At 36.0% G+C, this 11,816-nt stretch overlaps 1 protein-coding gene across 1 annotated transcript; it reads left to right on the top strand.

The window, feature by feature from the left end:
* Positions 1 to 3,286: 3,286 nt before the first annotated feature.
* URE (urease) lies at positions 3,287 to 11,354 on the top strand. The gene is made up of 19 exons (XM_048107797.2): positions 3,287 to 3,644; positions 3,991 to 4,064; positions 4,576 to 4,621; positions 4,750 to 4,855; positions 5,851 to 5,993; positions 6,657 to 6,767; positions 7,633 to 7,796; positions 7,904 to 8,282; positions 8,361 to 8,469; positions 8,878 to 9,017; positions 9,109 to 9,246; positions 9,321 to 9,412; positions 9,492 to 9,621; positions 9,716 to 9,874; positions 10,112 to 10,279; positions 10,378 to 10,512; positions 10,622 to 10,693; positions 10,775 to 11,015; positions 11,147 to 11,354. Exons 1-18 carry the CDS (start codon positions 3,519 to 3,521, stop codon positions 10,994 to 10,996), a joined length of 2,514 nt encoding a protein of 837 aa, XP_047963754.2. The 5' UTR covers positions 3,287 to 3,518; the 3' UTR covers positions 10,997 to 11,015; positions 11,147 to 11,354.
* Positions 11,355 to 11,816: the final 462 nt, after the last annotated feature.

Here is an 11,816-nt window from a genome sequence, read left to right as displayed (position 1 = left end):
GTAATTTGTAATAGTATTTTGGGTATTTTTTATGCATTTTAATATTGTGGAAATGTTTTTAGTAATTGAAGTATTTAAATTGAATAATAAAATAGTGGGATTCTTGAGCATGCTCTTTCGGAAGAGTATGGATGTAGGTGTTGTGCTCTTACGGAAGTACAGAGAGTAAAAAATGAAATGTGGGTCCGGGCCCACATCTATGCTCTTGTATGGATGTGGATGCTCTAATTATGTATACTTAACAGATAACGTATAAAGCTCAAATACGCGCACCAGCATACACCAACCAATCCTTAGACTAGAACTTGGATATTGTTATGGACCCAAGTCCTGTTGTTGAGACAGCCCCTGAGCCCGACTCGGTTAAAGCAGGCCCGCGCCGCTCATGTCGTAACCCACGAAGGCCCAACCATTTAAAAGACTTCATCTAGGGTAGTTGACAAAGTCATGATCAGCAAAATAGTTACATTGATTAGCATATCTCCACTTCATGCATTATCTCCACTTTGTGCATCCTCTCACACACGTTTCCATTCAGTTAATTAGGTGCATAGTTTTATTTTGTTCTCTATAAATAGTGTAAGCCTTTGTGGCATTTCATCAATGAAGTAATAGACATTTCCATTCCTTTAGTATTCTGCAGCTTTAATTCTTAAATTCCTTCCAAAGTATTTCAATTGGAGTAGGAATCCACTCAAAGGATTCAAGACCATAACAGATATCGATCTTTTGGGTCTGATTGTTGGGCTTGAGGCTTGACTTTTCCATGGTGGATTGGTGGTAAATCTTTTGGGACACAATAACAAATCAATTTGGACTTACAAACATCTAGTTGAAATAGCCTTACAATAACCAATGAGACATGATCCAATTTTGCATTGGGTTCATCATGCACGTAAGGTCGATTGTTTAGATTAGGCCTGCTTATTCGGCCGGTTCCGGTTCTACCCGATTCGGTTGACCGGGTACCCGGTTACAAATTTTCATGAATCTTGGAACCGGAACCGGCCGGATCCGGTTCGGAACCGGTCGGTTCCGATTCCGAACCGGAACCGATTTATAGTTTTAATTTTGATTTATTTAAATAATTCAATATTTAGAAATATAAAAATTAATGCCAAAAAATTTAAATAAACACACAAAAATACAAATCAAAATATTGAAAATCTAAAATAATACAATAGTAACTTTTAACATGGAGTAAAAATATAGTTCTTGACCACTAATCATGTGATTTATGCCCAACTACGTCTCAAAAGTGGTATACAAAATAAACCTAGTCCACAGATTATGAAATTTCAATTCTTTAATATCTTTATTACATTATTATTTGTATTCACTCAGCAAAATACCTTCCAACAAATAAAACATTAAGAAGGAAAAATGAGTCGTGAAATTGATTACTTCAATGATTGAGATATTCACAAAACTAGTAGTGTTGTTATTTTTAATTTTCTATATGCTAGCCTATTTTCACCCAGTATATATATATATATATAGTCTATGTGTATATAAGGCTTATAATTTAATATAATTTTAAAGTAGTAGTATTTGATTTTATCATATATTTCTAAACGATACAGATGTGCATCAAAATATACACTATATAGGTTAATCGAAAAAAATTAGATAAACTATACAATATGTTAGTAATTGAAAGCATATCAAACGAATTTATATTTGAAGCACATTCTTTTGATATATTTCTAACTCAATTGAATACACAAAATGAGGAGATATCAAATGAAAAATATGTACTCCATAGTTGCTGGCTAGGAAGTTAGGAATAGGATTACTTTTATTTAAGTAAAAATATTAAATTTTATTAAAACTAAAATTAAAAATCTGAAATTAATATATTATCCGGTTTCGGGTAAGAACCGGTCGGTTCCGGGTAGAACCGGAACCGAAAAGTTTGAAAAATACTAGAACCGGAACCGGAACCGGTTCTCCGGTTCCCGGTTCCTCAATTACCCGGTCGGTTTCGGTTTCGGTTCCGGGTATCCGAGAACCGGAGAACCGATTAAGCAGGCCTAGTTTAGGTATGTCCTTGGAAAGATCATCGATGTGAACATATGTCTAGACGGTTTAGTGTATCTCGAGTTTAAAACGCCAATCGAAGTCAATAGTAACTCCATTGAGTTGCACCAGTCATAATGAAGTGACATGAATCGATCGTTCAAATATATAACTATTGCAACATTTGAATATACATGAATGACAACATTCATGCACATTTATTCAATTAAAATCTTCTTCTAGTGGAGTCACTTATAAATAATATAGTCATTTAATGCATTCAACACACTACGCATTCTCTGCATACCAAAGCTTGTATAAATTCATTGTCGAAAGCTATGCCCTCACCACATTTACTTCATGGTCCTCATCGGAACTTGTTAGGTCAACAACTACTAACTACCAATATGAGACATAACTATTTTATTATTGGGGACGACACGTCAAAATTTAAAGTACTATAAGAGCTTTTTTGCTGAAAGAGCATTTCCTACATATACAACTTTTATTTAGTTTCATTGTATTTGCTCGATTTGGCTACATATACAATTTTTATGTGGGAAAATTGCCTAAAATATTACAAATTTTGGGGAAAATTTAGTTGAAAATTTAGTTTTTCTCACAAACTATAAAAGTTGTGCCTAAAGTCACCAACTTTATCGGATCGTACAAATTTCCCCTACCGACATGATGACATATTTCCGTTAAAAACTTATCCGGCATGGCGGAGGCATGACTTAGCAAAATTTGTGACTTGGCACAAAACGACGTCGTTTTATGTTTTTTTATTGAATCTTCTTTACACGTAGCCGATTTCATCCCTAAACCGTTTGTTGACGATTCACTCTCGTCGATTACGTTTTCCGTCGATTGAATTGGGGTTGCGCTTTCGAAATCAGCCAAAAAAAAGGTTACATTGCCTGAGTTTAGGGTTAAGCCAAAATTTTTGCCAAGTCATGCCTTCGACATGCCACGTGGGATAATTTTTTAACGGAAATATGCCACCGAGTCGGGTGGTTTGAGAAATTTGCACAATCCGATAAAGTTCGTGAGTTTAGGCGCAACTTTCATAGGTTGTGGGAAAAAAAAAAGTTTCCCCAAAATTTATAACTTTTTAGGCAATTTAACTTTTTTATTTAGTTTCATTGAATTTTCAATTCAATAATTCATTTCCATATAATCGTTCTCCTTAATGTTAGTACTATTATATAATGCCCGACAAATTTTTTTTATGACCCACGTTTCTAACAGTTTCTTGTTTAGTCTGGAAAATACAAATGCCGGATTGATTGAAATAATAATAGGCTGCCTCATTAATTGGTGGATATCCGAAACTGCAACTGATCATTTTAAAAAGTGTGCTCTTTTTGGAATCTGTGTGGAACGGCCACCCACCAGTGTTGGAGCTACTGCACTCTGAGTCTGGGTTTGACTTGGGAAGAACAATCAGTACAAGATTCCCACGAACTTCTCATTCAATCGACAAAAAGTATACCGAAATGAAGCTGGCGCCCAGGGAAATTGAGAAATTGATGCTCCACAATGCGGGAGAGTTGGCACAGAAGCGTTTGGCTCGTGGATTAAGGCTTAATCACGCCGAAGCCGTCGCTCTTATTGCAGCCCAGGTATATGCTTTCTTCTTCTTCTTCTTCATTCATATTGTGTTTGTCTCTTTGTTTGGGTTTGCAGTTAGGAAAGCTTTTTCTTTTTTCCCACTATATTGCAAATACGAGTTAGTTCATTGTTTCGTATGGCTGCTGATTGGAGCGTTTTTTCTGTGTCTATACTTTCCTTGTTTGGATTGATGTTTATCGAGTTTTGTCATAAGCATATTGTAATTCAGTTGAGTTCACATAGCTTTGAATTCGTTCTCTTTCTCTGTGTGTGTGTTAGTGAGTGAGTGTCTTTCATACACTCTCGATCCGTTCTATGCTTATGTATCTAATTTATGTTCTTGTGGTTTATTGATAGATATTGGAATTTGTCCGGGATGGGGACAAAAGTGTGGTCGAGTTAATGGATCTTGGAAGACAATTATTGGGCAGGTACCAATAAAAAACAGTGTTCACAATTTTATGTTTTCACTTTTCATCGTGGTGTTGTGACAAAGAGGATTTTCGATGACAGTGATACTTGTGTGTTTGCTTGTAAAAATAATTATTCTATGTTTATAAAGGCTGGACCTGCCTTTTTTTCGTGCTTTGGTGCGTGGATACTGAGCTTAAGAGGGCCAAAAGCTATTTAACAGAATTAAGGATGTTAATAATATGGGTTATGATGAAGTGAAATTTTGCAATGGAGATAGGAACACGATATACAACCAATCACTTTTGTGGGCTTCTGTATTTGTGATCCAATGGATGTCTAATCATAAATTGTGTAAGAAGACAGCTTCAGGATTGTGTTTTGAATATAAATTCATGTGTAAAAAGAATAATATTGGTGATTTATTGTGCGAATCTCATGTTGACTGTTTTCTTTGAATTTTGGTGAGGCTGAACTAAAAATCTTCTAGTACACATCCGGTTATATTGATAGAAAACTTATGCAATGCAGGAGACAAGTTCTTCCATCTGTCCCTTATCTATTGGAATCTGTTCAGGTATAAATTCTTATTTTCTGCAATAAATAGTTGGTCATCTTTCTGATTAGAAACAATGGTGAATATATTTAATTTTCCAGATATCTTTAAAAAAATTTATGTTCGACTACTGATCTACATATATATAGGTAGAGGGGACCTTCCCAGATGGGACAAAGTTGATAACGATCCATGACCCTGTAGCATGTGAAAATGGAAATCTGGAGCTAGCTTTGCATGGCTCTTTTCTTCCAGGTGATTATGTTGATGATTAATTTTTCTGCCTATCCAGTGCACTTAATTCAAATCCCGATCAAGAATGTATCAGTAGCTCAAGAAATAGAAAAAACACCCCCTTCAGATGCAGAAGTTGATCGAACTAAAATTGGTTGCTTGATGGCTGCCGTTGCAAAAGAAGTTTAGGTCATTATAAACCCCCCCCCCCCCCCCAACACACACACACACTCACAAAATGGGATATGTTTGTTTTTTACTGTCAGGAAGGAATGTTGCTTGTGTGATTTTTCATTAGTTACATGGAAATTTCTAAAACACAGGACTTTCCTTTGAAATAAGCTATAACTAGGTTGAGTAACCTCTGAAGAGCTAGGTAACGTTGTTCTATCAAGTGTCAATTCTCCTCAGAGTTCATGTGAATGTTAAGGTTTTATCCTGAGGAATTCTGTATTCAAGAACATACTGCCAAGAATGTTTTGTAAGTTTAGCTATGATCACCAATATTGCACTCTAATTGGTGCTTCATCCATTGATTGTAGAACTGACCTAATTTATTGAAGTAAAGTGAACTAACTTGGACTTGTCTCAACTTGCTTCATGGTGGCGGACAATTGGCATGAAGCAAGACGTTCATCATAAGGACCTTAAGTTCATATACTTAATCAAAGTTACTTAGACTTACCTCATAGGGGTTGGCAACTTATAAGAAAACTAGGCACAGTAAAGTTCTTGGCCATGAATATTTTAATAGTTCATCCGTTTTGTGAAGTTTATCACAAATCCATGCATGAGACAACTTTACCAGGTATCTCACACTATGATGATTATCTGAACCCTAATGCCTTTATTAAAACAAAAAAATGGCTTTTTCGTTAAAAGTCATTAGTTCATTACTAACTTTAACCAAGTTAGTGAGAAAACACCAAACTTATCTCCTTTTGTTCTGTTTTCTCATCTTCTTTGTAGCAAGCTATTTTGCATGAAATATGATGGCTGCGTTTTTGCCCCTGCAGCTCCTTCTCTAGACAAATTTCCCCCAGTTGAAAGTTGTAATATACCTGGTGAATTGATATGTGGACCTCAACATCTAGCTATAAACTTAGGTAGGAAAGGCGTGGTACTCAAAGTAACTAACACTGGGGACAGGCCTGTTCAGGTAATTATATCTGTCACCACATATAGATCAATCAAATAGTTGAATTTAAAGTTTGTTTATAGTAAGATCACTCAAATGTTTTAGAGTATTATAGTTTTGTTATAACTAAGAAGATTGTCGAGGTAGTAGATCATTTAGCAAAAGTAGTGAATAATTCAACTTTACACTGGGCAGACCATTTGGTTTAATGTGATACATCCAGGGGGCATGGAAAGAGATCCTGGGTCAGGGTCACTTATTTCTCTGTCGTCCAAAATATTGTTTTGAGATAAATTTGAAATTTGTTTGAACAATTTCCTTGTCCACCAGCTTGAAATAAACATGTCCAACCCCATAGTTGATTCTAACTTTCTCCAAATTGAGCATGTTCCTTGTATATCGCGTAATCTTGTTTTCTTCTATTGTGAAATAATAAGGAAATTTATCTGTAATGTAGTGTAGCTATTTAGAAAATGCACCATGTCCAGTGTGCCTTTGTGGATGTGGCCTTTATGGATCTACTTTTGCACCACATACCAGTATTCTTTATTAGATATCAAGCATAAAATTAATAGCTATTTTTGTTTCTTTTAGCACAAGTTCTGCCCTTAAGATAGGACTAAGACTGCTATATACCAGCTAAATTCTTTGAACTCATCTTTCTTTTTACTTCTTCTTATTTAGGTTGGAAGTCATTATCACTTCATCGAAGTCAACCCACACTTGGTTTTTGATCGAAGGAGGGCATATGGCAAGCGGCTAAATATCCCTGCAGGAACAGCCATCCGTTTTGAGGTTTCAGTTTTAACCTGATTTTCTTTATACCGGGCATATATATGTTAAGAGAATTTATACTGATTATGACTTGCTAGTATTTTAATATTTAAATGTAAAGCTTGAGAAGTTGATTGGTGTAAGTGTATGTTCATGCAATCTTCTGCATGTTCTATCATATCGTTTAGGGTCGAACAAATTTATATAGCATGGTTGAACTGGCAAATATTCGGGAGTATTTCACCGCAACTCGGTGCCTCTATTAACAATTATGTCTACTCTAACAAATATTAGGTAACACTATTGTCCACAGAACTCAAACTCTGGGTAATTGGCTTGTATACCTTCATTTCAGATATAAACCTAAGGCCTTTCTTGGTATGATGGAATGAAATGCAATTCCTATTTTCAATTTATTCATTTTCTTAGTACGATTGAATAGGAGGAAATGGAATGAAAATGCAAAGGAAATGCAAAAAAAATTGTCATTCCCTTCCACCCCCATTCCATTCCATCATTCCAAGAAGGGCCTTAATCTATAGGTAAAGAGGACTTGACTGATCTATTTGTCAGTTATGTTAGAAAACACTTACTTTTTCTCATTTGTTTCATCCACTGTTGAGTTTGTTGTAAATGGATCCTTGGAATCAATCTACTCATCATTCTTCAGAATTAATTTCTTTTCATATAAAAAAGGTTGATGGAAAGCTTCATGTACATAACCGGAAACAATGTGATGGGTGAACTTACGAAGTGTAGCAACCAATCTAATTGACTGCCACCACTTCTTGTTGTATCTTTGCATGTCCTAATCTCTATATGATGAACATCCTCCGTCCACACGCATGAAAATGAATTACAGTACAACTTTTTCTTGCTTTTGCAGCCAGGGGACATAAAAAGTGTTTCACTTGTCAGCATCAGTGGAAACCAGATTATAAGGGGTGGGAATAATCTTGTTGATGCACCAGTTAATGATTCCGAAATCACATCTGTGATGACAGCTGTACATGAGCAGCAATATGGTTTTTCAGAAGAAGCAGATGCTAGGTCATTGATATTCTGCTTTTTGTGAAGTTCAAAATCTGATTTTCTTTGAAAAATTGCTTTTGTATCGTGATTCTAAACCCACAATTTTTTATTTGTATATTGTGCAGGGAATTTGTGACCGAAGAAGGATCTTCTGTCTCTCATTCAATGTCTCGTGAAAATTATGCTAATATGTATGGCCCTACCACTGGTGATAAAGTTAGGCTAGGGGATACCGATTTACTTGCAGAAATTGAAAGAGATTTTGCTGTGTATGGTGATGAGAGTGTATTTGGTGGTGGAAAAGTTCTTAGAGACGGAATGGGGCAGGCTTGTGGATATCAATCGTGTGATTGTTTGGAGACTGTAATAACAAATGCTGTAGTCATTGATTATACAGGGATTTTCAAGGCTGATATAGGCATAAAAAATGGTTATATTACTTCTATTGGGAAAGCAGGCAATCCAGATATCATGCATGGAGTGTCAAATGACATGATTATAGGAGTGAGTTTTAAGTTTGATTTATCCAGTTTATGGAAGCATCAAGTTTTGTAATCCATCATATGTTTATATTCTGGTCAGGTAAATACCGAGGTTATAGCTGGAGAGGGAATGATTGTTACTGCTGGAGCAATAGACTGTCACGTACATTTCATTTGCCCGCAATTAGCTTTTGAAGCAATAACAAGTGGTGAGGTTTTAAGTAATGACTTTGTAAACTTCATTTGGGTCACAGAATGGCTTTTGCAGTTGCAGCTGACAATATATGTTCTTCTAATCGCTCATGGAAACATATGTCTGATAAGTCTGTTAAGGCCTGTCCATTACAGAATTGACTGTCGTTAATCGTTATAGCTTTTTACCTTTCACACCGAGGAATACTCCTATGGCATATCATTAGCTAGCAGTGATCGAGTTTAATTATCTCATTAACTTTTTCTAGTGAATAATGATGTTGATCGGACATACTGCTACTGTTGAGATTGCCATTATTTACTATTGGTGTTTTAGGAAAGCAACACCCCTGGTTCGAAATTGTTAGAATCAATCCTGACCTTTACATCCTTACTTTTACTTAGTTTATTTGAATAATATGTAGGCATCACTACACTAGTGGGAGGTGGTACAGGACCTGCTCATGGGACACGTGCCACGACTTGTACTCCAGGACCATTTCATATGAAGCTAATGTTGCAATCAACAGATGACATGCCTCTCAACTTTGGTTTCACAGGAAAAGTTAGTCCTCTATTTCATCAGATTGGAAACTATGATTGCCACGGGATTTCTTATTGTCTGCTTAACCATGTTTCTCTTCCATCACTTTTAGGGAAATTCTGCCAAAGAAGAGGGCCTACATGAAATAGTCAAAGCTGGAGCAATGGGACTGAAGCTTCATGAGGACTGGGGAACTACTCCGGCTGCAATTGATAAATGTTTGACTGTTGCAGATTTATATGACATTCAGGTGGTTGCTTCATCCTTAATCTGATTAAGCCTTGAGACATGCAACCCCTTATTTACTTTCTATAAATATTTTAGGTCAATATTCACACCGACACGTTAAATGAATCTGGATTTGTTGAGCATACAATTGCTGCATTCAAAGACCGTACTATTCATACTTATCACAGGTAAATAAATCTTGCATTTGTTTAAGGGCGTTGAAGTTTGCTTTGACCAAGTTCGTTTGTGCACATCTCTTGTTACCAGTGAAGGCGCGGGTGGTGGTCATGCTCCAGATATTATCAAAGTTTGTGGAGTAAAAAATGTTCTCCCCTCTTCAACTAACCCAACCCGTCCTTTCACTATCAATACTGTAGATGAGCACCTCGACATGCTTGTAAGAAATTACTATGACTAGTAATGCTTTATGGTTAGAATGTCACCAAACAGAAATAAGTTGGTTTTCAAGATGACCAAGATATATTCTGCAGATGGTCTGCCATCACCTGGACAAGGATATCAAAGAGGATGTTGCTTTTGCAGAGTCACGGATTCGTGCTGAAACAATTGCTGCAGAAGACATTTTGCATGATATGGGAGCCATAAGTATAATATCTTCTGATTCACAGGCAATGGGTCGCATTGGAGAGGTTATCACTTATCCCTAATCCTACACTTTTTTAAATTCGTTGTCGAAACTCTTACTAAAGACTATATAATTACAAAAATGGATGGATTTTGAATATCTTCTTTGTCTTTTACATACTCAGGAACGAACTTGAGTATGTAAAGGATGGGGTTTTGAGTGACCAACCTTTATTTTGAAGGCTATAAGAATTTCACATTTGGCGAAACTGCTCACATTATTAGTATTCTGTTCTTGATAGGTAATTTGTAGAACTTGGCAGACTGCTCACAAGATGAAGTTAATCAGAGGAGAACTTGAAAGCAGTACACCCGGAAATGATAACTTACGTATCAAGAGATACATCGCAAAGTACACAATTAACCCTGCTATAGCTAATGGTTTTTCTGAATATGTTGGTTCAGTTGAGGTAAATTAGCATTAACTGTAATAATCTTCACACTTATCATCTAATATACTCATGTTTTTGTTTATAAACTAAGAATTTATTGCTATAACTGGGTGCAGGTAGGAAAGCTAGCTGATCTTGTTATATGGAAACCAGCATTTTTTGGAGCGAAACCGGAGATGGTGATAAAAGGTGGCACAATAGCATGGTCTGACATGGGTGATCCAAATGCAAGCATTCCAACTCCAGAACCGGTAACTCAGATGATGACCATTTTCGTTTGGACCTCTTGCTTCGTATCCATTTGTCATACCAATTGATATCCAAGCATGCTCCACTTTAAATGAGTGCATGTTATTATAGGTGAAGATGAGGCCAATGTTTGGAGCTTTTGGCAAGGCTGCAAGTTCCAATTCAGTTGCTTTTGTTAGTAAGGTAAACACCATGTCTGTCTCCTTCTCTACAAATGCGAAGATAGAGTTATTTTCTCAATGTTTTTTGCTTTACATATTACAGGCTGCTGTAGATGCCGGAGTTAGAGAGCAGTATGGACTGAAGAAGAGGGTGGAAGCAGTAAGCAATGTAAGAAAGTTGACGAAACTCGACATGAAGCTCAATGATGCCCTTCCACACATAACGGTTGATCCAGAGACCTACACTGTGACTGCAGATGGCGAGGTTCTTACCTGTGCGGCTGCAACCACTCTTCCACTTTCAAGAAACTACTTCCTTTTCTAGCTCTCATCCATTTGTTCAGGTACCATTCCTGCAAATAATAAAATGATACATAACCAAGTCTCCAGCTGATTCATTCCTTTCTTAGAATTTTTAATATCAAGTTTATTTCAATATTTATGCATTTAATTTAATGATCTCAATGTGATACAGAATTGAGTGATCACTGCAATGTCACCAAATAGGAATGTGGATTGCAAACCAATAAACTGCTGAAAATTTGACCATTCAACAGAAGCTTCTGTCACGCCATGATGAATATTTATGACCACAACTCTCTCAATTGGGCTCTATAGATATTTTGATTTTTCTTGATATTAACATTATTTTTCTTATGTAATGTTATGGAGCACAATTGGCATCTTAAATTCAAATTCAAAATGATTAAACGAGCAAAGAAAAGAACTTTTATTGCTTTCGGAATTATCAAGGAATTGCGAAATTGAAAGCCCCCAAATTTTGAGCAGATAAGTTTCATATGAACAAATATTCAATTTCCGGAAATGTGATGTAGGAGTATTTTATACTCGGTTCATGTCTATTTACAGTAGTATTTTAATTTTTGAGATACATTATAGGAAATTATGAACTGAATATATCTACATAATAATGAAACTACTAGTACAAAGACTAAATTTGAAAAGCTGGTGGGAATTAAGAGATAACATGATATGTAGTGCTGTAAATTTAGCAGAAAATGGTGGACCATGTATAGTGGTTGCAGCTGCAATATGATGTTTCCTTTTCAATTGCCAAAAACATGGTATATTGAGAGCTATTTTATCTCATAAACAAAGTATGCTCTAACCTCCATTTCAATGCA

This window comes from Salvia hispanica, chromosome 6 (assembly GCF_029641045.1).
Source record: "Salvia hispanica isolate PSC_SH4W2 chromosome 6, Shi_PSC_v1, whole genome shotgun sequence".
Taxonomy (NCBI): Eukaryota; Viridiplantae; Streptophyta; class Magnoliopsida; order Lamiales; family Lamiaceae; genus Salvia; species Salvia hispanica.
The sequence above is the reverse complement of the archived record's forward strand: the minus strand, read 5'-3'. Positions and strand labels throughout refer to the sequence as shown.

Excerpts from the sequence above, each read along its gene's own strand:
- URE (XM_048107797.2), top strand. The coding sequence starts at position 3,519 with ATGAAGCTGGCGCCCAGGGAAATTGAGAAATTGATGCTCCACAATGCG. Across the intron at positions 4,856-5,850 it reads GCATGGCTCTTTTCTTCCAG|CTCCTTCTCTAGACAAATTT; the intron begins GTGATTATGTTG and ends TTGCCCCTGCAG. Across the intron at positions 7,797-7,903 it reads TCAGAAGAAGCAGATGCTAG|GGAATTTGTGACCGAAGAAG; the intron begins GTCATTGATATT and ends TATATTGTGCAG.